The 26,388-nt window shown below is 42.7% G+C and overlaps 1 protein-coding gene across 4 annotated transcripts in view; it reads right to left on the bottom strand.

Moving 5' to 3' along the window:
* Nucleotides 1–501: 501 nt before the first annotated feature.
* Nucleotides 502–26,388, bottom strand: part of Dpp8 (dipeptidylpeptidase 8) — a 52,098-nt gene continuing 26,211 nt past the window's right edge. For 2 of the 4 annotated variants that reach the window (XM_006511517.4, XM_030244687.1), the window contains 9 exons: nt 24,723–24,802; nt 21,426–21,578; nt 21,051–21,186; nt 18,509–18,654; nt 10,420–10,566; nt 9,117–9,269; nt 6,900–7,042; nt 6,220–6,331; nt 502–4,274 (listed from right to left, as the gene is read on the bottom strand). In XM_006511517.4, the coding sequence (XP_006511580.1) occupies nt 4,152–4,274; nt 6,220–6,331; nt 6,900–7,042; nt 9,117–9,269; nt 10,420–10,566; nt 18,509–18,654; nt 21,051–21,186; nt 21,426–21,578; nt 24,723–24,802 (1,193 nt within the window). In that variant the 3' untranslated portion in view covers nt 502–4,151. Of the gene's footprint in view, nt 4,275–6,219; nt 6,332–6,899; nt 7,043–9,116; nt 9,270–9,876; nt 10,063–10,419; nt 10,567–18,508; nt 18,655–21,050; nt 21,187–21,425; nt 21,579–24,722; nt 24,803–26,388 lie in introns of all 4 variants that reach the window. The other 2 variants (XR_003948041.1, NM_028906.2) reach the window with 2 other exon arrangements.

The following is a 26,388-nucleotide window of genomic DNA, read 5'->3' as shown; positions in this document are numbered from 1 at the left end:
CCTCTAATCAGCGGGAAGTAGTCTAATGATGACATCACCACTTTTCCAATCCCTGACTTTATTCAGGGATCTCTTTCCTCTCTATCCTGTTATCGCTCCTATCTAATGTTAAGATGGTTGAAAGGGTGGAGAAGGGTGGAGGAAAGAAGCCACAAAGGAGCCAAAGACAGCAACATGTTCAGAACCTGTAGAAGCTCCTATCAATTGTCAGTGATATAAATCAGAAGCCCAGCAGGTCAGGAGGTACCTGTTAGTCCCTGGTGCCTAGGCTGAGGCTTCTGGGAACCTCCAGCAGGTACTGAGCAGTGCTCTGCACACCTCCCACTCAGTGTTTGTACTGCAGCTCCCACATGATCTGCACCCAACCCCAACATCTCCCTTATTTGCAAGCACATGACCTTGGGTATCAGTCACTCCGAAGTTGAGTCATCAAAGCAAGGCTGTACAGATGGGGGAGGGGAAAAGGATCGTGTGTGGGGGGGCAAGGAACACTGAAGCCAGTTGATTTCAGCAGCATCTTTATTGCAACCAAGAACCTGTAATAAAATGCAGCGAACTAATGCTTCACATCACACGATTAAAAGCCGTGGGGCTGAAGAGGAGGAGCCCCGTGCGCTTACTGGAGAGGCATGCAGGTCTGCACAGGTCAGTGCTGAGACAGCAGGCACTTTAAGTGCTTAACTCAAAGACCTCCACCCAACCCAATTCCCAAGTTTGCTTAAAACAACATAAATTTGTATTAGGGTTACTCAAAACCAAACACACAAACACAGCTCCTGTGTCTGCAAGGGACTTGTAGAAGGTCAGGAGGGCAGATAGGAGGGGGGGGGGTTGGGGCTGGAAAGGCCACAGTCGGGATGTTTCCAGTTCCTTCCATCTGCTGGGAGATGCTCTCACATACATAGTGTAGACCTTGCTGAGGCTCTGGTCTCACATCACGGAAGATGGGTTCCTGGGCTTATGCAAATGTTCTGTGTCCCTATGTCCCATGGCACCAAGGAAGACATTCAACATAATGACTTAAATTAGCTTCAGATGCCACCTACCCATCAGTGCTGCTTCGTTAATAAGCATGCTTAGCATTTACTTAGAAAGGAAACATTAACCATTTTTATGTGGCTTCCTTTAAAATGTTTTATAGGAATATATTAATAAATACTTCTTTAAAAACCCTATCTTTCTTAACTATCACATAGCTACCATGAGGCAGGCCACAGATAGACCCTGGTTCTGACTACTAACTGTGAGATCCTGGGTGTGTTTCTTCCTCTCTAGAACACAAGCTTGGTTTTTTTCTCCCTAGCAGATGAGGACACTGGGTTATGTTAAAGATTTGTTCCAGATGGAAAATGTATGATTCTGTAGCAATGGAAGCTTTGACTGGAATCCTCCCACCAGCAGAGAGAACTGTGTGGTAAAGGCAGGAAGCACCTGAACGCACGCATGCGTGTGGCTCACGGTTTTAAAGGAGCAAGCGTGCGTCGTGGCTTCATCTTTCTGTGTGAGGCTTTGGAGGGGCCAGGACTGCGAAAAGTCATCGTGCCCAAATACATTCTCAGACTAGGGGCACGGAGAGGGCTTTGCATCACAGCTGAGCCGTTTCTTTGACTACTGTTATGGGTTCCTAACAACCAGCCACCATATAAGTCACCTGTTCTCTGACTGCGACTGCATTCTTTACAGAAAGTTTACAAAAGCAGCCTGCAGACCCGCCCTGAAGTGCCCAGGAAGCGCATCCTGCTAGAAATGTGCGCTCTGGTCTCCACCCAAACTGATGAGCTCATGCCTTTGAGAGCAGGTTCAAGACTTGTGCGTGGGGTCCTGGATGAACCTGAGAGTCCTGCTGCTGTGAACGTAGAGTAGCTTGCTACCAAACCTGTGAAAAACCCACACTTTGGTCCTTACCGATGCTCTCTGGCTCCCACCATACTCGTACTTTCAGGGAGGTGTGTCTCTTTCGCTGACATCCAGTCATGGGACAGTGTTAGAGTGGTTTCTGATTGCTCCAAATGACTGATGCCTTTCTCACTGGTGTTGACAAACAAGCCTGGTCAAGCCACCTTTCTGTGAGTCAAGCACTTTCCCTCATAGAGAAGGAAGAAGGCATTTAAAGGGCAGTTGTAGATGCACTCCTGTGATAGCCGGAGAGAAGGCAGAAAGAATCTAGGATAATTGAGGTTTTCTAAGATTTGTCTGCATAAAATAAGAGATGTCTTTGTACAAAGCAAATGGGTGGTTGGAGCTACTTCATGTCATGCCTACCTAGAACGTAAGAAGCCACAGGAGGCTAACTAGTCCAGCAATGCCACCCTCAACAGTCAAAATAGACATAAGTCATGGGGGAAATACTTTGTAGGGGAAGGAAAGTTACCCAAATCAGTTTAATTTAACTTGAAAAAATATAAACAAATTTTGGCACGAGAAAATGTCATAAGCATGAAAGTCAAAATAGATAAACAAAAAGAAAAGTGTGGGGTCTATCATACAACATAGACACACAGCTGGCAAACCCAGCCCTCCCTCCCCAGGACAGAAGCCCATGGTCACCTGCCATTTATCTCCAGGCTTCCCAAAGCATCCACCTCTATTCTGGCAGTCCCTGTCTTCACTGTGCTCTCTTGGAAAGGGACCTGATGTGGCAGTGAGAAAGAAACACAGCAACTTTTCTTGGAGTGATTTTTAAGTTGTGGTAACTGTCTAAACACTGGGGTGTGATTAATGAGGGTCAAACCCACAGGTGTCTGGCTAGCTGCAGTGGGACCCATCTAATACTGGAAGGGCAGATGCCAGCCAGCACTTGAAAGCTCATGCTTCCCTTCATAGTCAAGCAGGAAGGCTGAAGCAGGAGAATGCTGTGAGCGAGTAACACAACTAACTTGATAGGCTTCCAACACAAAGAGTGCCATGGTTTGTCAGGGATCAGCTTACCGCAAGAAGTGGTCTGGAAACCTTTTTCTTTTAAGCTAGTGATATCTAAATTACATTCAAATAAAAAAAAGTTAAAGTTTAGATTTGTAAGGTTTTTAAAGTTAAAAGGAAAAATAACAAAAAGCTGGAATTATAAAAGTAACCACTCCAAAGACTGACTGACCCTGTAGCTGTCAAAGCTTGACCTCCTAGCTCTGGTTTCCAGCCACTCGGGGGTTACATTTACCCTGGGTTTTCTCATGAGTATTTATGGTGAAGCAGAGCCTTGCTACCTGGTCTTTCCTGGTCATTCCCTGCACTAGAGTCTCCCCCTTCCCACTGTAACCCTTTTACCTCCTGGAAACTAGGGAACACTTTAATTAAGGAAAGGCCAGATGGAAACGGCACCATTATATTTTCAGAATACATGTGAATGTGTACATGTTCTGTTCCTAAAAGGAGAAAAAACTTGCCTGCTAATTTTCAAGCTTTCAAATAATTTGATTAAAAATGTTTTCCTTATAATTGTCAACATCTTGAGACTTGTGATTAAACTCATGCTACATAGTTACTTGCCTTTATGTAAAAGAAAACCCCACTCCATCACATCATCAAAGCAAAAGGAGAATTACTTAGACTAGATGCTGTTTAAATTGGTTAAAAAACTGGTCAGAGACCAGCCAGGTAAGTATCTTTAGGAGGCCACTAGGTTATCCTTGAAAAATTATTAATGACTGGGAAAGTCATAAGCTTAATAGTATTTAGTTCATGACATGCTGGATACACCCCAAGTGACGAAGCATAAGCTATTCAATTAGACGTAAGTGCTATCAAATCCATAACTAGTCAGAGATCCTGGAATTGAACCAAACCAATCACTACTATCATCATATTTTAACAAACTCAGAGTATACTGTAAAGTCCACTAATTAAGTCCAAGAGGCTTATACTGCTAGTAAAGTGAAAGTAGGCTAGTCTGAATATGTGGCGCTGGTGCCTTGATTCCTTCAGTATCCTCAGGTACTGTTCAATCCTTTGGGAACATGTCACTCAGTTTTATGTGCATGGTTAAGGTATTAGAGTACTATCCATGAACTGCAGATTTCTGCATGGCACCAAATTTACTTTCAGAAATAGATCTTATGTGGCAGGTACAAAAGTAGGTTCATCAACTCTGGCTTCTCTATTGGCTAACCCTCTTTGTTTGGTTAGACAGTGTACACCAAGTTCTACATGCGTCAGAGTTATATCACTTTCAGAGCAGCGATACGCGATCCAAGGTTCTCCTGAAGGTAGTGGAGCAGGTGCAGTTCATAGTGTTCTCCAGACTCAGGAACTCTGATGCTGTGCCTCTCCTGAGGATAGATCTTCACAACAAAGAGTAGAGGCAAGAAGAGGAAGTTTAGTGATGCCCCTCTTCCAAGACTTTCTCAACATAGTTACTTATATATTGCTTTCTGAGGCTGGGTCTCATGTAGTCCAAGCTCACCATGCAGCTAAGGATAGCCTCAAACTCCAGATCCTCCTGGCCCTGGCTCCCATGCACTAGACATTTTCCAGAGGTTTTTAACTGGATTATCAATATGGAACAATGCCTCTCCGAGATATCACATTAATACATATTATCTTGGGGCTGGAGAGATGGCTCAGCAGGTAAGAGCACTGACTGCTCTTCCAGAGGTCCTGAGTTCAATTTCCAGAAACCACATAGTGACTCACAACCATCTGTAATGGGATCTGATGCCCTCTTCTGGTGTGTCTGAAGACAGCTACAGTGTACTCATATAAATTTAATAAATAAATCTTAAATTTTTCCCCACATTTATCTTATGTCTATGAACATTTTGTCTGTGTGTATGTATGAGTACCATGTGTGTACCGTACAGAGGGTTGTGAGCCATCATGTTGATGCTGAGAACTGAACCCAGGTCCTCTGCAACTCACTGACATCCACCTGCTTCTCAGCCCTGAGCCATGGCTTCAACTCAAGATCAAATGGATTTTTTTTTCTTTTTTCTTTTTGTTTTTTCGAGCCAGGATTTCTCTGTGTAGCCCTGGCTGTCCTGGAACTCACTCTGTAGACCAGGCTGGCCTCGAACTCAGAAATCCACCTGCCTCTGTCTCCCATGTGCTGGGATTAAAGGCATGCACCACCACTGCCTGGCAAGATCAGATGGATTTTAATGTGACAGAGAATGAAAATTTTATAAATATGGCTTTAGCTTTCCACAAAAGCTAGTCATTCCTTCTGTTTAAACTTAATGTGGCCAAACTTTTCTTCATAAAGTTAAATGTATGTGTGTGTGTACACAGTACTGGTCTCTTTTGTTCCTTAAGATAATATGTCCATGAAAAATACTTTTCCTTCCCTTTCGACATTTCAGCTGACGTTTCTTTATTACACTGTGAGATACTTGTCTGTAGTAGCAGTTTCCAAGCCTTTTGACCTCAGAAGGCTTTACATACCCCAAGCTTGTCTGTTGTCTTGGGTTATGTCTTTATGTCTGTCAGTATTTCTCACTGAGCACAGTGACACACATAGGCCGAGGCAGGAGAATCAGTAGTTGGTGGCCCCCCTTCCAAAAAGGGGGAGATATATGGTGAGACCATGACTCAAAACTGTTTCATATGTAGCCCAGGCTGGCCTCAAGCTAGCAGCCTGTATCAGGTCCAGGATTATAGGGGTGTTTTTTTGGGGTGTGTGTGTGGGGGGATGCATCTCTTACAGCCTAGCCTTTAACTTGCTATGTAGCACTGTACTTCTCATCGCCTGTCTCCACCTCCTAAAAGCTGGGGTTACAGGTATGCAACACTCCGCTTGGCTAAAAGCAGTTCCTCTTAAAACCTCCTCCAAAATCTTTATTTACTTAGCATAAGGGAGCTATGAAAAAGGGTAACCCATTAATTTCTATTTGCATGACAATGTGAATGAAAACAAGCCTAAAAGATCTTGTAAGCAGGTCTTTAAAAAAAATATTTATCGTGTGTGTGCGTGTGTCTGAGTATATCTATCTGCACCATTTGTATGTTAGAGCTCATGAAGACCAGAAGAGGCCACCATTTCTAGGCCTATAGGCTGAATGAACACAGATATGTAAGTCACATAATTGAATAGGCCTTTGGTTGATAGTTTTTATAGCTGATGATTTTTATCAGCTAAAGACTGGAAGTTATGCTTATTATTACTGCAGTGTTCTTAGGTAGAGTGCAGACACAGCTAGACACTCAGCCTTGTTCCTCATTTTGTTAGATTTCAGAGCAATGCTTCACTATTAACCACCACATTGAATTTGAGAATGCAGAACAACCCACCTGTAAGTCATATGGCTTTCCAGCCCTCACTAAAAAACTCAGCAATATACTGGTGTGTGCAAAGTGAACATTCTCATCCAAGAACCCATGCAAGAGGAGTAACCGGTTTGGTCTAGAGAAATAAACATATCAGAATTAGGCAAGACAGAAGAGCGTGACGGCTGACCCGCACGTCCTTTAACTTACGGACAGCGCTGTCTCTGTTTCCAGTCCTAAACCTACAAGATCAGAAGCCACATGGAGTGACTAGAAAGGAAAGACGGTCAGCGTCTGAGTAACGCTCCGCGTTCCTAGAACACGTTTGTGAAAACACTAAGCTGACAGACTTGCTTCCACTCTGACAAAATTACAGACTTAATTTCTTTCAGCGTAAGCAACTGCTTCAAATATAACATAAAGATAAATAAACATAACTATACTTTAGATATTCTCCCAATATGGTCTCTGAATTAGTCTTTAATTTGGCTCTGAGTGCTACTCTAGACGGTTTAGCAGCTAGTAGTAAAACACTTGTCTGTGCAATGGTTTGGGCTCAATCCCCAGTACTGAGGAAGAAAAAAATTTTTTAGTATTTATAAAACGTTCATTTTAATTTTCAGTATTTAGTTTGTATCATTATCCTGAAAGTTTTTAAAACACCACTTAAAATTGACAGCCTTAATTGTAAAGCATGAACTTACTCTGAGGGGAACTTCTCCGCTTGCATGGCCACAGATCCTAAGTAGTAGCCCTGTTCATTCTGGTCAGGGTGACCCATATAGCGCTCCGTGTATCCTGTATCATAGAAGATCCACAGGGTGACTGGGGCCCCAGCAATAGCCACCTGCATATGAGACCATGGACAGTTAGTTGTGTCCCGGAAAAGAGGGCTAGCAAAGGTAACTTACAACTGCAAATGTGTAAGCTAAAATTATCCTTGCAATGCTATAGTCCCACTACTGGGCAACGTCTCGGGACAGGCAGAAGCCTGAGTCGGGTGCCAAGGTCACAAATCTGATACTCCATGAGTCACTAAGCTTCGTGTCCCACAGGCACACTCTGCACCATGCCCTGAAACTGGGGCAGCTGAAATACACACCATGAGTTCCTTTATTCAAAGCAGACACTGAACCAGACATCCTTGAGAAGCCATCCCCCCCTGGGAACAGGTGGGAACTGCCACCTACCTCATCTACAGAAAGCACACACTGTCACATTGCTGCTTCCTTTTAGCTTTTTTCCCTTAAGCAATACAGAATTTAAAATGATGGAGTATATGTAAATAAAACATTTTCATTTTAAAGCTTCTATGTAGTTTTATATTTAGATATTTTAATGCATGTCCTTTGTTTTACAGATAGTGTTTCAGTAGGTAGTCCAGGCTAGCCTCGGCTTGGCAGCTCTTCTGCTGCTCTGTCTGCTGCAGGTCCCAGGATTACAGGTGCATGCCATGATGCCTGGCTATTTGGTTCTAATAATTACTTCCCATAAACAGGGCAGAGTGCTGTCCACCTGTGATCCCAGCCCTCAGAAGGTGCCGGCCGAAGGACTAGGAGTTCAGATGATCGTCAGCCATACAGTACAGTAAGTTAGAGGCTAGCTTGTCTTCTTTTTTTTTGGGTTTTTTTTGTTTTTGTTTTGTTTTTTGGTTTTTGAGACAGGGATTCTCTGTGTAGCCCTGGCTGTCCTGGAACTCACTCTGTAGACCAGGCTGGCCTCAAACTCAGAAATCCACCTGCCTCTGCCTCCCGAGTGCTGGGATTAAGGGCATGCGCCACCACTGCCTGACTTTAGCTTGTCTTAAACAAACCACAAAACAAAAAATAAAAAAATTTGATCATTGTGAAGAACTATATTACTAATATAAAAATTACTACTCTTAATTTGTATTTTTGCTTATTTTTTTTTTTTTTTACACTTAACTATCTAGCTACCTATGTGCATGGTCATGCTCAGTTTGTTCTTCCACTGTGTGGGCACTGAACTCAGTGTCAGGCTTGGTGGCGGGCACTTTACTTGCCAGGCCATTTCACTACATCCTGCCTTTCTTTTTGTAACATTAAAAAAAGTGAGCCTTTTCTACGAGTATGTGTGTATTTGCATGGGCGCACACGTTAGGGGCATGGCTGCAGAGGTCAAGGATAACCTTGCAGAGTTGGCTCTTTCCTCTCACTACCTGAGTCCCAAGGATCAAACCCAGGTTGTCAGGCATGGCCTTAGGCTCCCTTGCAGGGTCAGCTCATCTACCCACTCATTACTATTTTCTTAGTAATATCATCTTTCTATAACCCTTTTAGTATAAAATTCTAAGAATCTGAAGAATTATAAGCATGTAAATATTCAGTTCACTCCCCATGATTTGTTTAGGGCCCTGTGCTAGACACAGATCTACTGAGGACTTAACTGTTAAGCACTGTTAACTGTTGAGGATATACCAGAGAATAGGACAAAGATGTACTTTAGTAATTAAACAAGTAGTACAATCCAGTAACTGTGTGTGTGTGTTTTACTAGTCATGACTTTTAATCTTTGGCATGTATAAGTAGTTAAAAATTGGTGCTCAGGCTGACAAGTGTTTAAAAAGCTATGTTAACACAAAAGGTACATTTCCCATGTTGCAAAACACAAACTCAGCAATATTGTAGAGAAGTCTCTACAATATTGGCAATACCATGAGCCTTCAAAAAAATTACCACTTCCAGGTGTCTTCGATGAACAGAATTCTATCTAATTACAAAAACAAACAAGAGAGCTGGGTGGTGGTGGTGAACAACTTTAATCTCAGCATGTGGGAGGCAGAGGCAGGGAAATCTTTGAATTCAAGGCCAGCCTGGGCTACACAGAGAAACTCTGCCTAAAAAAACCCGAAATCAAGAAAACAAACAAGCAAAAACTGAAATACAATAATAGCTACGTACCCGGAAGATATCCGACCTCTGCATTAATGCCATCAGGGAGAGGTAGCCACCATAGGACCAGCCGTGGATGCCCACTCGATCCAAGTCAATGAAGTCATACTGAGATGCTAGGTACTGGAGTCCTTCCACTTGATCATCGATTTCTATTTGACCCTGTCAAAGAGGGGGAAAGCTCACTGGCTCTGATGTACACTAGAGTCTTTGAGAATTCTTTTTAATGCTGCTTCATGTTTTTACTAAAAATTCCTGGAGAGTTTCTCTTTTCAGATTAGAGTTTAATTAACAAGTGATATTCTATTTTGCCCCAGGAAATGTAAAATAAAAATGCTTCTATAGGTAAGGACCTGCTACTCTGATGGGGGTTTAGTCCCCAGGCCTTTCCTGTCATTGCCCACACTGTCCCTAACTACATCGTGTCTCCCACTCGTTTGTTCTGTTGTCTGCTAAGAGGCCAGCAACTTCCTTGTAACAAGCCTTCCTCTATCCAAAGACAAAAATTCAGCCCCTTTAAGAGATTAATTTTACTTCTCCTTTTAGCACTTAAGTGCAACAAAACAGAGGACATTACCCCTGAGGCCCTAACTTCCTCTTTTCCAGCATTTTACCTCTAGCAAAGCTCTGGACGGCTTAGTTCCTGCCAGTACCACCCAGGGTATCACTTGGCCTGCCAGTACCACCCAGGGTATCACCTGGCCTGCCAGTGCACACAGTCTCGCTTCACTGAGCCAAAACCAAAAAAATAAAACAACCAAAAACTTACATGAGAATACAACATAAGGTCAAAGAACTGTCTGTGGGAGAGCATCCCATGTCTTACTCAGCATGTCCAACACACTGGCAACCACAGGGACTGCCTTACAGTGCAAAAGGAACATCGGCCTGTCATCATTTCCCAAAGCAGCAGAAAGGACCTGGGGCATCTCTAAAAGGTAGCATTTAAAGCTTCCTGCAGAGAGAAAGAGGCTTGTCACAAGGAAGGAACTAACCAGTCGGTTTCCCTCTTCACAGAGGACAGAACAAATCTCAATTATTTCTTAGCTACATATGGGTCTCTGCACGCTAGATGGGGCTGCTTTGTAGGGAGCTGCGGGTACAACTTAGAAGAGTATTTTTGTGCAGAAGTGGTTCTACCTCAGCTCCTGGGCATTGCATACAGGTAACCAGGAGTGAGTATAGTGTAAACCCAACTGTGCCTTCCTTCCCACTGCTCAAGTCTAACCCGTGCTCCCTCATTCTGTCACTTAGATCCTCCCCCAACTCAAAACGAAAACATTTGAAAAGAAAATGCTCTATGTTCACACACCATTTTATATTTAAAGGCGCCTTCAAATTTAAGTCCTCGGTGACAGGATCCCCTGTTGTCTATCACCACAACCACATAACCCAGGGAGGCCAGGGTGTTCAGGCGGAAATACTTGACTCCTTTAAACCGATTGTTCACCAGCTGCACCTGGAAGAGAGGCGCATCTTGAGTGGAGTTGCGTGGCAGCATACAGAGCGTGAGAGGGGGGTCCACGGCGAGGCGAGCACCAGGAAACTGAGCTTCCTACTTCTCTTCCCGTTGAAGCGTAAGTGTGACGGGATCCACTTTTAAACTGACTCTCGTCTAGGCATGTTTGTGTTGCTCACACTTAGTCTCACACTTAGAGCTTCACGGCAAATACCAAACAACTGCAGACTTCATTCTAGCTCAGATAGTTAAGATTTAAGTAAGGTAAGATAATCCACCCCACAGAGAAAGTTGCCAAATTATCTACACCAAAGAATATGTCATTCAAGTAACAGTGACAAGGACAATTAAGACCATCTTCTGGCCCCCCTTGTCTCTGTTGCTGAGTGACAGCGAGATGTAGCATTCTAATGAACACTGTTATCAGTCCGGCTATCTCTCTCATGTTAGACAAATTAGTGTAAAAGTATGATTTTTAAATCACTTTATCACCCTAGAGACTACCCTTCAAAGTGACACAGAGAGAGACTGCGTCTGGGGCTTTACTAGAAAAGGAGCTGTAGCTACTGAGAGGAGGAGTGAGCCATGCCCTGCACGCTCGTGTTTCAGTCAGCTCAGGGCACTCATGAAGTGGTGGTCCCGTGGGATCACAACGGAGCTGAAAATGTCTAATGACAGCACAGCTGGCGGGACACGGTGCATTTCTCCTGGGTTTGGGGCACTGTTAGTGTAAACAAGCTACTGCACTGCCAGGGTTCTGAGGCGGACTGAACAATGGCTGCTAACAGATGTCTAGATTACTGGTGGGTGCGTGTGGTAGCTGGGACAGAACCAAGGGCCCTACACTTGTTAAGCAATGCTTACCACTGAGTTACAGCCTCAAGTCCTGGTTTTGTTTGTTTATTTTGAGATCAGGTGTCCCTGTATAGCCCTGGCTGTCCTAGAAGTCGATCTGTAGACCAGGCTCTCCTTGAACCCACATAGATCTGTCTGTCTCTACTCACCCCCACCCCCCTTGGGATCAAAAGCATAGCCCACCACCACCACTACCACCACCACCCAGCCCTCAGGTCCCTTTTTATTTTTAGTCTAAGTTGTCAAGGCTGGACTTTAACTTGTTCAGCATGTGAGTCAGGTGTTGAACTTGCCATCTTCCTGCTTCTGCCTCCCAGCTCCACCAAAGCTGAGATTACAGGGGTGCACCACCAGGCTCATACTATATTTTTTAATTCATTATTTGGAGTGTCCTCCTGCTAATGCTAATGAAGAGAGTTTAAGAGGTATTTGTGTTGCCCAGTCATGGATTGAATAATTAGTATGCAGAAGGTCCTGGGTTCATGCCTGGTATCATACACACAAGAAGGTTCATCTTAGAACACTGGGGCTCCACTGTAGCAGCCTACACGTCTGGATGCTTGTTGCATGTCACCACTGCATGAAGGTTTGTATAAGCATATACTCTATGATGCCTGTCTAATGACCAGATAGCCTAGTGACATTTACCAGAAAGTTTACATGAGCAACATGAGACCGTAGTTAGCAGTTCTGGACACTAAGATAGACATTAAAAAGAGGTTCTGATAAAAACGAGGAGCCAGGCAGTGGTGGCACACGCCTTTAATTCCAGCTCTTGGGAGGCAGAGGCAGGCAGATCCTAGCCTATAAAGTGAGTTCTAGGCCAGCCAGGACTACACGTTGAGACCATATCTCAAATAGAGAAAAAAAAAAAAGGGATGGAGAGATGACTTCCTGGGGAAAAAGCTGCCTGCCTAAGTCAGGTGATTTCTAGAGTTTGATTTCTAGAACCCATCCACAGTAGGAGAAAACTGCAGAGTTGCCCTCTGGTTTCCACACGCACGCTGTAGCATACCACCTCCCTACATTGTGTGTGCACACATACAAACCCAAACTAATGAGAGGGCTGAGGAGGGCAGGGGCACCAAAGTCGATAGCTTGAGCTACTAAGGAGATTGAGTCAGGAAACTCACTTAGGCCTGAATTCTGGCTAGCCTGGGGCATAAAGTAAGACCTCATCTCAAATCCTATAAAAAGTCCCTAGATCATGGGGTACTGCATACATATAAGCAATTATTACATTAGTTTAAAAACAGATGAGGGCAGACTCTTTACTGAAGCAGCTGTGCCCCTCCTTGCCCTCTGTACTGTGTGAGGTTCTGCTCACATGGAGGTACTGACCTGGAGCTCCTGCCAACTCAGGACTTTGTGTATTCTCCCCTATGCTATCATGTATCTGCATGCTGTGAAATGTCCATTCAAGTATTGAATTTTTTTAAAAAGATTTATTTATTTTATGTATATGAGTACACTGTAGCTGTACAGATGGTTGTGAGCCATCATGTGGTTGCTGGGAATTGAACTCAGGACCTCTGCTCGCTCTGGGCCACTCACTCCATGCCTGCCCAAAGATTTATTTATTATTATATGTAAGTACACTGTAGCTGTCTTCATATGCACCAGAAGAGGGCATCAGATCTCATTACGGATGGTTGTGAGACACCATGTGGTTGCTGGGAATTGAACTCAGAACCTTCGGAAGAGCAGTCTGTATTCTTAACTGCTGAGCCATCTCTCCAGCCCCAAGTATTTAATTTTTTAAAACTCAGTTATTAGCACACACAAGCAGCATTAACTAGACTCGTGTTTATTAATAATAAAACGAGGAGCTGGTGGTGGTGGTGCACGACTTTAATCCCAGCAACTCGGGAAGCAGAGGTGGGAGGATTTCTGAGTTTGAGGCCAGCCTGGTCTATAGAGTCAGTTCCAGGACAGCCAGGGCTACAGAGAAACCCTGTCTCAAAAACAAACAAGCAAAAATGTATTATTATTACTGTGGGGTATGCATGTGTATAGTAACTATCCATGAAAGCATCTGTGGGGGAGGGGACAATTTTGGGACTCATCGTTCAGGAAATCTAAGACTGTCAGGCTTGCAATGTGTGGCAAACTCATCAGCCTGCTGAGCCATCTTCCTGGTTGAAAGGCTTGCTTTTCTTTTCTTTTCTTTTCTTTTCTTTTTTTCTTTTCTTTTCTTTCCTTTCCTTTCCTTTCCTTTCTTCCTTCCCTTCCTTTCTCTCTCTCTCTCTCTCTCTCTCTCTCTTTCTCTCTCTCTCCCTCCCTCCCTCCCTCCCTCTCTCTCTCTCTCTCTCTCTCTCTCTCTCTTTCTTTCTTTCTTTTGCAACAGGGTCTTAACATGTAAACCAGGCTGAAGATCAATCTGAACAAAGGTGTGAGTCACTACACTTGCCTGTTAAAGGTTTTAATTTTTGTGACATCCAATTTGCTAGTTTTTCTATTAAAATGGTGGGAAGAACTGAGTGTGGTTAAGCGGTGTGAGAGAGAAGGAAAAGGTGCAAGAGATCACCCTGCCCTGTGTGTGCTGTGTCTAAGCATATTCTAACAGCTGCCAAAATGGCCTTCCTACTTTTAGTCTCATGCTCCACAGTCTGTCTACTCAGGCAGAAAGTGTGATGTCCTCAAAATGTGAGGTATGGCTGTTGTTTAGTCCCTTCCTACCTTACTACCCTTCACAGTAGACGGAGAGGCAGACAGACAGACGGGTGGATGGATAGATAAAAGCCACTGCACCCTTCACCCTCACCCCATGCCCTTTGGTACTGGGAGCTGAACCTAATCTCACAAATGCCAGGCCAGTATTCTTCCACTGAGCTGAGGTGAGGCTTAGCCCAAGATGGCCTCTGTGACCTTAGATTATGTGGATGTTGGGTAGATTAGATTATGTAGGCCTTGGGTGATCTGAGTCTATTGCTACCCTTCCTACTGTGAGCTAAGCCCCATCCTACACCAATAGTATCGAAAGGGTTCTTATTCTAGGAACTTGCTTATTGTTCCTTCTACATGGAAGAAGGCTTAACAGAAGTCATTTCTTCTCACTGTGTGTAAAATAGGACCTCCACTTCTATTTTTGGAATGAATGAATATAAAATGGAGATAAGGAATGTTAGCAATAGGAACTGGGTGGGTAAAAGTCTTTTTGAAGGAGATACCAGATAAATAATTGCAAGGCTGTGGTGGTGTGAATGAGAGTGGCCCCCACAGGTTCATATTTGAGTGCTTGGTCCCCAGTTGGTGGAACTGTTTGAAAGGATTAGGAAATCTGGCTTTGTTGGAGGAGGTGTGTCACTGGGAGTCACTTTGAGACTTTAAAAGCCCATGGGATTCCCAGATAACCTTCTCTCTGCCTTTTCCTATGGATCATGATGTAAGCTCTTAGCTACAGCTCCAATGCCTACCTACCTTCCTGCCAGCCCACTGCTTGCCTGGAGCCTGCTGGGATGTTCCCCACCATGACTCATCCTCTGAAATTCGAAGCAAGTACCCAATGATATGGGCTACTTTATAAACTGCCTTGGTTATGGCTTTGTCATAGCAGTAGAAGAGTAAGACAGAGGCACAGAACACATTATAAGCAGTTCATGGCCTCACTTCTTTCCTTGTTATTACAAAGACAGCCTCGGTTGTCTGATATAGACACTCAGCCCCCAGTGACAGGCTTGCCTTTGCAATCTGGAGGCCTCTTGCTTCTCCAAGAAGAGATCTGAGAATAACTGGCAACCCAAACAATCCTCTTCAGAAACAATTCTCCAAACTCCAACGCTATCATCTAGTTTCATCTGTTTTAAAACATTTTACATTTTATAAATATATGACATATATGCAGACACACAAACATATATATATATATGTATATAATATGTATAGGCAGATTGTTTATATTTATTTGTGTGTGTGTGTGTGAGAGAGAGAGAGAAAGAGAGAGAAAGAGAGAGAGAGAGTACATAGACAGGTCAGGGGGCAACTTGAAGGAGTCAGTTCTCTTTCACCATATGGGTCGCTGAGATAGAACTCAGGTTGTCTGGTTTGGCAGCAATGCCTTTATTAAATAAGCATCTTCTTGGTCCACCCACTCTGTTCTCATTTCTATTTGTACAAAAATATCTGTCACATTTTAAAGAATATGAGTACTTGTTAAATAAATATTTATGTATTGCTGGGCATGTTGGCTTATACTTGTAATCCCAGCAGTCAAGAGGCAGAAGCAGGTAGATAACTGCAAGTTTGAGGTTACCTTGGTCTACAGGAAAAACTCAACATTAGCCAGGAGATAGATAGATAGATAGATATCTCAAGATCTCCGTCCCAAACAAATGAACATCTCTCCTCATTTATTCATTCATTCGGTCTCCTTCAGTGCTAGGTCTCAAACCCAGGCCTGTGGATAAGCATCCAACCACTGAGCTACACTCTCGGCCCCTGACTTCACCTTTCTCTGACCTCAGCCGTTGTAGCAGGTGTTAGCTTCCTAATTAATTAAAAAAAACAAACTAAAAACCGCTCTTCTCTCTCTGAGCATGTGGGTGTGTGCACAGGTCAGAAGAGGGAGTTCATTGATTCCACCATGTGACGTGGAATGAGCTCTGGATGGTAGGCTTGGCAGTAGGCACTCCGACCTGTTGTACCATCCTGTTGGCCCCATTTCCCCCTTTTGGTTTTTTGAGACAGGTTTTCTCTGTAGACCAGGGTGGCCTCAAACTCAGGGATCCACCTTCCTCTGCCTGAAGTATTGGAACTAAAGGTGTACACCAGCAAAGCCTAGCTCATATCTAATATTTTGTGTGCTATATATGCCATGATGTATGTGTAGCAGTCAGAGGACTAGTTCCTGAAGCTGGATCCTTCTTTCCCCCACATGGGCCCTAGAAGCTGAACTTGGACTGTAAATCTTGGCAACAAGAGCCTTTGCCCTCTGATCCATCTCACTGGCTCTCATTTTCTGTTTTTACTGTATTGTATTTATTTATCCATCCATTTTTTATCAGGTTCTGGGTTGCTTCTAGCTCCTGGCCAGTGTGTAAATGGGTATATAAATAACCCTTCCTATATCTGGTCTCACTTCTTTTGGGCATGAATGCACAGGTGAAAAGGTGATTGACTCTGCACTTGGTTTTCTGAGGAGCCACCATGCTATCTTTGTGTGGCCTATGTTCCACCAACACTGGACCAGGGGTCCGATTTCTCCACATGTTGCCTACACAGTCCCCCTTAATAGCCTCCTAATGGATATGGACGGTGATACCCACTATGGTTCTTGGCTGCATTTCTCTGATGGTTAATGATAACAGGCATCTTTTCACATGGCTAAATTTTTAAATAAATTACTCACATTAAGGAGTCTTAAAATCTAGTTTTGATGCTAAGTCGTATAAAGCTCATATGTCCTTGACAGTATTTGTTACTTTCTGCTTTCTTGTTTTTTTAAGTGTTTGTTTTATGTATATGAGTACACTGTAGTTATCTTCAGACACACCAGAAGAGGGCATCGGATCCTATTATAGATGGTTGTGAGCCACCATGTGGTTGCTAGGAATTGAACTCAGGACCTCTGGAAGAGCAAGTAGCCAGTGCTCTTAACTGCTGAGCCATCTCTCAGCCCTGCTTTCTTGTTTTTATGTGTGTATGTTTTATTGTTGTGGGTTGTTTTTCTTGATTTTTCTCAAAATAGGATCTCATTATGTATCCCTAGTTGTCCCGAACAGTTTGTGGTGAACTCAGAGATTTGTCCTCCTGTTTCCCATTAAAGTCATACCATCACAGCCAACTAAATTTCATATTTAAAAAAAATTTTTTTAAAGACTTATTTATTTTATGTATATGAGTACTGTATCTGCATGTATACCTGCATTCCAGATGAGGGCATCAGCTACCATGTGGTTGCTGAGAATTGAACTCTAAACTACTAAGCTATCTTTCCAGTCCAAAAATTTCCTATTTTTAGCAGAAGCCTAATTTACATTGCTCCTGATGTATGCCAATAGCTATAATGCAGGCTATGACTATTTTGCTTACTAAACATACTTAATCACAGCAAATGATTTAACATAATATACAACATAATAATGCTCATTATCTGGAGAGTTAATAGCTTTGTTAGTTTATTTTTACCTTATTTTCTATACAATATGAGGTTTAGATGTATCAGAGAGTAAATAATTGAATGTAATTATAAAGGATATTACTGAGTCCAAGAATGGCATTATAAACATGCTATAATCATACTCTAATTTATTGAAAAATTCAATGGAAAATCCATATAAGCAGGCATAAATATCTTATTTTCAATTTTAATTTATTTTTGTGGTGCTGGGAACTGTACCTGAAGCAAAAGGAAGCACTGAAAAGACTGACCACCAGTCAGTCCCCACTGGCAAGGCTCTGTTCATCAACAGCGTTTACTCAGCAATCGTGTTCTAGTGTTCTGTACTCACGGTGCAGAGATCAGAGCAGGATTCTTCCGGGTATCCCGGTCTATCACTATTTTGCCTTATTCCTTTAAGAATGGGGTCTCTCACTGAGCCTGGAGCCAGGGGAACCTAGCGATGATCCTCCTGCTGGCACCCCCACAGGATGAGGATTCCAGGCACACAAACACATCCAGCTTTTCACCTGACATGCGGGCTAGGATGACAACTCTTGCTTGCACAGCCAATGTTCTGACTACTCGCTGGTGGGTTTTAGTCTTCCTGCTGCTGCCTCCCAAGGGCTGAGATTATAAATGTGTATCACCATGTCCAGCCTTTAAATTCTATCTTAACTATCTAGACATTAAAAACCAAAACAAAAAAACAAAAATTACAGCTGGAGAGATGGCTAAGAGCACGTACTGCTCTTCCAGAGGCCTCAGGTTCTATTCCCAGCAACCACATGGAAGCTCACAATGTCTGTAACTACAGTTCCAGGGGATCTGACACTCTCTTCTGAACTCTGCAGGCATCAGGTAGGCACATGATGCACAGACATGCATGCAGAAAGAAATACTCATACACATAAAATAAAAATCACCTAAAAATATATGTATGTATGTATGTATGTATGTATATATATTTATATGAGTTTATATACTCACCTGGGGACCACCATATATGAATAACACAGTGGGGTATTTCTTTCCAGGTTGTAGGTCATGAGGCTTATACAACATTCCATACAGTGTAAATCCAGTAGTACTTTCAAAAGAAAAAATTTCTGGAGGGGTGTAGTCAGGAAGAGGACCTATGGGTAGCAACAGAGCCATAAAGAAGTTCTCAGAGGAACCGTGCAACCTGAAGTCCAAGAAGGAAGTTTCAAGACTCAGTTCCCCACCCACCAACAACTACTATCCCCCTCTCAGGTAAGACAAGCAATAAGCAGGCATTTCAAAACAAAACGAATCAAGACCAAGCTGTCTTTTTCAGATGCAGGCGCACAGAGTTTTGCATAGCCCTTGGAGCCTAGGTGGTGTTTATGTATAGAATTAAATATATGGTGCCAAGTTCAGTCTTCACTTATGGGTGGTGAAACCACACCCCGACCAGCAACAGGCAAGTATTTCAAGAAAGCTGTGGGCAATGACAAGAATCGTATATTTAACTTAGTCCTCCCCAGTCTTTAGCTCACGAAGGCCTGTGCACAGTGATGTCACATTAGGCAGAGGTTATTAGCATTTTGCCAACTGTATTCTGAACTTTAAAGTACACACGAACCTTTTTCGTCTACACCAGTTTAAATTTTTTAAAAAATTATTTAACATGGCTGGAGAGATGGCTCAGTGCTTAGGAGCATTGACTGCTCTTCCAGAGGACCTGGGTTCAATTCCCAGTACCCACAGTGAAGCTCACAACTGTTTGTAACTCCAGTTCAAGGTGATCTCATCCAGGCAAAACTCCAATGCACATGAAATTAAAAAAAAATTACTAAAAATTATTTATTTTTTAAGGGTCTTTCTACATAGCCCTGGCTGTTCTTGAACTTGTTTCAGGATGGCCTCAAACTCAGAGAGCCACCTGCTCTTGTCTTCTGAGTGCTAAAATTAAAGGTGCGTACCACCACACCCACCTTCTTCTTATTTTTGTGTTGCATAAAATGTGTATGTGTGTGGTGCAGTTATGAGTGTAAAGGTTTCTATACCTACGCACACTTATGTGATAGCCAAAGAAAGACACCAGGTGCCCTCCCTCATCAATTTCCACGTATTGCCTCAAAACAATCCCTGACTCAGAAACTTGCCATTTCTGCTAGGCCGCCTGACTGTTAAGGTCCTGGGATCCACCTATGTCCTTTCTCCAGTGCAGAATTACAAGTATACCTGGCTGTTATTCAGGTTCTGAGGACTTGAACTCAAACACTCTTACCCACTGAGCCATCTCCTCAGCCCTTTTTTTTTTTTTTTTTTTTCTGAGACAGGGTTTCTCTGTGTAGCCCATGCTGGTCTCGAACCCCACAATTTTTTTTAAAGATTTATTTACTTATGTATTAGAGCATACGGTACTCATGTACACTAGAAGAGGGCATCAGATCCCACTACAGATCCCAGCCACCATGTGGTCACTGGGAACTGAACTCAAGACCTCTGGAAGAGCACCAAGCACTCTAACTCCTGAGCCATCTCTCCAGAACGCGCAGCCCCACATTGATACTTAAATCTTTTAGTCAAAAGTAATGAGTGAAAATACTTAACATAAAAGTAGATTTAAAAGATAGAGTCACATAAAACAAGTCTATTCTTTACATGTAAGAAATTGTAGTGGCTGGCAGGGAGTGGTGGCACACACCTTTAATCCCACCACTTTGGGAGAATACACATTAATATAAATAACAATAATAAAAATAAATCTTAGAAAAAAAAGATTGCAATAGGTATCTTCTCAATTGTGTCTGTGGGGGATTGTCTAGACTAGACTACTTGAGGAAGAACCCCATAACGTGGATGGCACGGCCGGGGTCCCTGACAGAATAAAAAGGACAAGGGATGGAGGAGCTGCGTCTCTCTGCTTTCTGACTGTGTACACCATGTGACTGCCTAAAGCCCTACTGCCCCCATGGCTCCCCTTCTTTCAGACTGTGTCTGGTACCTTGCATCAGAATGACCCTTTCCACAACGTTCTGTCAGCTATCGTGCCCAGCAGAAAGCAAACACTTGAAAAGCAGACGAGCTCAGGCCTGAAGTAACGTAGGAGGCCATGGTGTGAGGATTGCTGAGTTTCAGGCTAGCCTGGGTTCCAGAGTAAGGTCAAGCCTGTGCTATAGAATGAGAGCGTGTCTTTCTACAGTGCTCTTTGGGCCTATGGTAAGCAAGTGTGCTGGCTACTATTAAGAGGACCACTGTAAGGACTTGAAACTTCCAGAAATCAGCCAAGTGGTTGTTCCCTAAAGCCTCACCCTTTCTGCTCAAAAGATCTCACTTGTTTAGAATATGTTATCTTAATCTACTTTTCAAAAAGGCTTTCCAGACATGTTCCTGCTCAGATGAGAGGCAACCCAGCTCATTCAGCAGCTGACAGAACAGGAAGTGAGGTCTACCAGAATTTCAGTAGCTCAGGGACAGGCAGGGCTGAGCAATGGGAAGGACATGGACATAGGTCACAGCATAGTGCACTGTGATACCAGTCCAGGTTTAGGGAAGGAGGTACCTGCTGAATCCAAAATGGTGGCCCAAAATTCCTTTGTTTTATGAACTGGGTCATCCTCAGGACTTGAGAGTTTGTAGAGGGACACACAGTGTGGATTCTTCTGGTTGCTGTACTTACTTATGAAGAAGTCACAATGCTAGAGAAAAGAAAGACAACAATGGCTTTCCAGAGGAAAGTTAGGGAAGGCTACCTGTGGTCACACACACCAATGCAGAGCAAGAGGACAATGGGAATTTAACAAATGATGCAAACACAATACTTTTCCTAGATGAGGCTTCTGTGGGTCAATGTCACCAACTTTCACATTGCTCAAAAGGAATGTTATGTGAATACAGGCTTTCTATGACAGGATCCCTCCCAACTGGGACACAGTACCCGGCTGAGGCAGCAGGAGTGTGAGTAGCCACGGTCAGTCAGCCTCACCACTTCTCCAGGGTTTGCATAACTGGTCACGTACAGGTGATGCTCCAAAGGAGAGTCTTTGGTGCCTTCAAAGTACACCAGCTTTCTGGCTTCATCAACCCAGATCTGCAAAAGTCACAGCACAAATCAATACTAGCACAGTTCTGACAAAGCCAACAATACACAGCCCCCATCTCCAACACAATCAGTTGAGTTTTCAGGCTTGGGCTTCTTTTATCTTTCTTTTCTACCAGTGATAACGTGAGCTGGTTTTTCTAATGGCTAAAACCCTACTTTATCCAGAAGGTAAAAGGCTGAGTTACACACACTGGGGTAATGTCCTGACTAAGTGCATTGTGTACTTTCCTTAAAATAAGACAATTATTTCCTTATAGAAAATCCCTCTGGGGAAATACCCTATGTAACACCTCATTTGTCCACTTAGAAAAGATTAATATTATTTCTCTCCTAGCTTAGTACTTTCTAAAGATCTTTCCTACAAATTTGCAAAAGCATTTTATCTACCAAGCTGAGAAATAACTGAAATCAAGCAGCGTCAGCCAGGGTGTAGTTTATAAATTAAGTAAGGGTAGGATTTAGTGTAAGCACTGACACTGGAGAAGACCCAGTGTCCCCAGCTCTGGATAAGATCTTTTAAGTCACTAGCTGACACAGAATTTACTTACTATTCTACACAAACTTCTACAATCTAAAACAGTTTTCTCTCATTGTTACTTTAAAAATATTCTACCAGCCTACTGAAATTTTATTAGAATTTAAAATTTTTTATAGAAATAAAGGAGATTCTAAACATATCTTAAATGTCTGTCTGTCTCTCTTACCCCCACACACCCACACACACTTCATTATTAACTTTTTAACGTAGCTGCATCCATCCCTAAATGAGCACAGTTGCTATAGGAAACAAACATCCAATAATCCCCATAAGCACGTGTCATCTCTCTACAAGGTCAGGGCTGGTTTTACTGCAGGGACTCAGGCCCCCTACACTGCCTCCCCATTTATGCAAGTCTGTGTTCTCTGTTTCACTGAGAACTTCTATCCAGTAGGATTAGACTCTCCAGGAATGTTGAACAGATTGCTGGGCCCTACCACCACTTTCTGAGGAGGGCTCGGCTAAGTCTGTGTTTCTAACATGGTCCCTCATGACTGTCATGCTCCATTCTTGGTCTGGAACCACACTCTGAGTATCACTTTAACTCCAAGAGTCACACAGGCTGAAGCCTGAGAGCTTTACATCTGTTGCCGTGAGAAGTCTGAGCAGAACAGAGGGACTTGTAAAAGCTGAGGAGGGAAAAGGCAACAAAGAGACAAGAAACAAAGCACACATACAGGGAAATAGGGAAGAATTTGAGAGGAACAAACACACCACAAAAACTAGAATGACGTGGAGATGGATGCACACAGGGTGAACAGGGAGTCATTTAGGTTGTCCAAATAATCCTCTGCTCATTCAATTTTGGGATTTATGTCAGAATCATCTAGTAGCTCTTAACCCCAACTGCTACAATTCCTGCAATTAAATAAATTGGTGTGTGTGTGTGTGCGTGCGTGCACATGCACACACAAGTGTGGTACAGCATGCATGTGACAAATAGAGGACAAAATGAGGGAGTCACACCTGTCCTCCTACCATGTATGCTCCAGGAATGCAGCTTGGCTGTAAGACTCAGCAGCAAGTGCCTTCACATACAGAGACATCTTGATGGCTCAGGAAATTTAACTCAGTATAATTTTTGTTATTAGAACCTAGAATTCCACAATGAGATTCATGGCCTGTCTGCTCTACAGAGTGAAGTTCAAGCCCAACCTGGAAACTTAGCAAGAAAGACCCAGTCCCAAAATAAGAACACAAGAATAGCTGGGATATAGCTTAAATCTAGAGCATCTGCCCAGCATCTTCAGGCTGAGTCTAATCCCTAGTGTTGACCTAGAAATGCACAAACGCTCTCATTGAATTGTTACTGAAAGCCACGTGCTCAGAGCACAACTTTTCCCTGTTAGACTACACTAAAAAGGTTAAATCTGTGAGAACAGGTAAATAAAAGGACATTTCTACCTCCGGAATGCTAAATATAATTTACAATTAAAAACATGAACAGTCTATCATGTCTAAAAAATAATGTTTAGGTAATTTGTGAACTCACAACTTTGTTAAACTCTTTTTTTTTTTTTTTTTTTTAAAGATTTATTTATTTATTATATGTAAGTACACTGTAGCTGTCTTCAGACACACCAGAAGAAGGCATCAGATCTTGTTACAGATGGTTGTGAGCCACCATGTGGTTGCTGGGATTTGAACTCCGGACCTTTGGAAGAGCAGTCGGGTGCTCTTACCCACTGAGCCATCTCACCAGCCCACTTTGTTAAACTCTTAACACACAAATTGTTTCCTTACTAACTGGCAATAATATATCTAATAATGGTGATCTGGGCTGGCATGATGGTCAGTGCTTAAAAGCACTGGCTGCTCTCCCACAGGACTCTGGTTCTATTCTCAGCAGGTGCATGGAGCTAAGAACTGTCTGTAACTCCAGTCTGAGGGATCTGACACACTCTTCTGGCCTCCATAGGCACCAGGTGTGCATGTGGTGCAGATATATACCCAGGCGGAATACACACACACACACACACACACACACACACACACGTACTTGTAAATAATGGAAAATGGCAGTCTTCAGTAACTAGAATGTATCTTGTACCCATAAAATAGGTGAGCTTTATAATTTAAAATAAATCTTTTTTTTTGTTTTTTTAAAGATTTATTTATTATTATATGTAAGTACACTGTAGCTGTCTTCAGACACACCAGAAGAGGGAGTCAGATCTTGTTACGGATAGTTGTGAGCCACCATGTGGTTGCTGGGATTTGAACTCAGTCGGGTGCTCTTACCCACTGAGCCATCTCACCAGCCCTAAAATAAATCTTTTTAAAGACACAGTCGTAGCCCTGGGTATCCTGAAGCTTGCTACGCAGACAGAGATTCACCTGCCTCTGCCTCCCAAGTGCTATAAGGAAAGGTGTGAGCCTCTACACTCTGATTAAACTAATGTTCTTTCCTGGTAACAGCTTGTATTCCCTTAGGCCCTAACTTGCTACTGTAAAACACTACTGGGTCCTACACACACACACACACACACACACACACACACACACACACACACACACACTGCATTATTCATCTTTCTGCACTGTATATGCAGAGCAGAGGCTGACTAAGCATATTAGTAGAATAAAAGACATACATTAGATCCATGCCGGCCAAGTACTTCCCATTCACCACTGGTAATTGTTATTTCTTCTTTGATAGGACACTTGAAATCACCTGAAAATGAATACAATCAAAATTCAGTACTTTATTCCAGATCATAAGCAAATGAAACAATGTAGAAAAGTTTTCTAAACTGTCTTTTCCAAAAAGGAGCAATAAAACAAAAACAAAATCATCAATGCTAGGTTTGAGGTAATGAAAATGTTTTGGAACTAGATAAAGACAATTGTTGGTCATATTGTACTAAAAGTTATTTCAAATAGATAAAAATTACAGCTAAAAATATCCTGCTAGTCATGGTGGCGCACACTTTTAGTCCTAGGACTTGAGAGGCAAGGGGTCGTGAATCTCTGCAAGTTTGAGGACAGCCTGGTCTTCATAGTGAGTTCCAGGACAGTCAGGGCTACACAGTAAGACCCTGTGACAAACAAACAAACAACCCAATGACGACAAAACCAACTTATAAGTTTTCAAAATGTTCAAGAATGGTAACTAAGGGGCTGGCGAGATGGCTCAGTGGGTAAGAGCACCTGACTGCTCTTCTGAAGGTCTGGAGTTCAAATCCCAGCAACCACATGGTGGCTCACAACCATCTGTAACAAGATCTGATGCCCTCTTCTGGAGTGTCTGAAGACAGCTACAGTGTACTTACATATAATAAATAAATAAATCTTAAAAAAAAAAAAAAAAAAAAAGAATGGTAACTAAAAAAAATACCCCCTCCCCATTAAAAACTCATGCAGGAAGTCTGAAAACAGAAAAATACATCCTTTGAGGCAGCTTTACTGTGAAACCTGGCTGCTCTGGAATTGACTATGTACACCAAGAACTGTCCTGGAACTCAGAGATGCACCCACCCCTGCCTCCTCAGTGCTGGAATCACAGGAGTGTGCCGCCACATCCAACCAAAGAGACTCTATGGTAAAGCCAGAAAAACAGTACCTGCCTTTTTGGATACTGATCCAACATGGAGACTAACTAAGCTGACAAGACATTTGTTCTGGAAATGCAACAAACCATTTTAAAAGCAAAGAAGAAAAAAAATTTTTTAAAGATTTATTGATTTATTATATATAAGTACACTGTAGCTGTCTTCAGACACCCCAGAAGAGGGCATTAGATCTCATTACGGATGGTTGTGAGCCATCATGTGGTTGCTGGGATTTGAACTCATGACCTTCAGACTCACAACCTTCAGAAGAGCAGTCGGTGCTCTTAACCGCTGAGCCATCTCTCCAGCCCCAAGAAGAAAAATTTTAATGCAATTCTTTTTCACTTGCCAAAAATTAAATAGGCTATTTTTAGCCACACTAATGTCAAATGCCCCATATGCCTGCCTGAGAGTCTGTCTGGATGGGGCCTCTTCAGAGGTCTAAGGAAGAGATTGAAAAATGAAAACCATTTCTCTCTTCTAGCTGCCGAGATCTCTGGAAACAGCTAAGGATGGTGAGTTAAGAAATCAACCTTATTTTTCTGAGACACAGAAGTGTAGCTTGCTATTTTATGATGGGGAAATGTATATAACACATTGTTATGAGCAACAGGAGTTTCACATCACAGCTAAAACAGGGAGAAAGAAGGAGAAAGAAAAAAAAAAAACAAGTGAACATACTTACAAAGTAAAAAAACTTGTGATGAAG

This window comes from Mus musculus, chromosome 9 (genome assembly GCF_000001635.26).
Source record: "Mus musculus strain C57BL/6J chromosome 9, GRCm38.p6 C57BL/6J".
Lineage (NCBI taxonomy): Eukaryota > Metazoa > Chordata > Mammalia > Rodentia > Muridae > Mus > Mus musculus.
The sequence above is the reverse complement of the archived record's forward strand: the minus strand, read 5'-3'. Positions and strand labels throughout refer to the sequence as shown.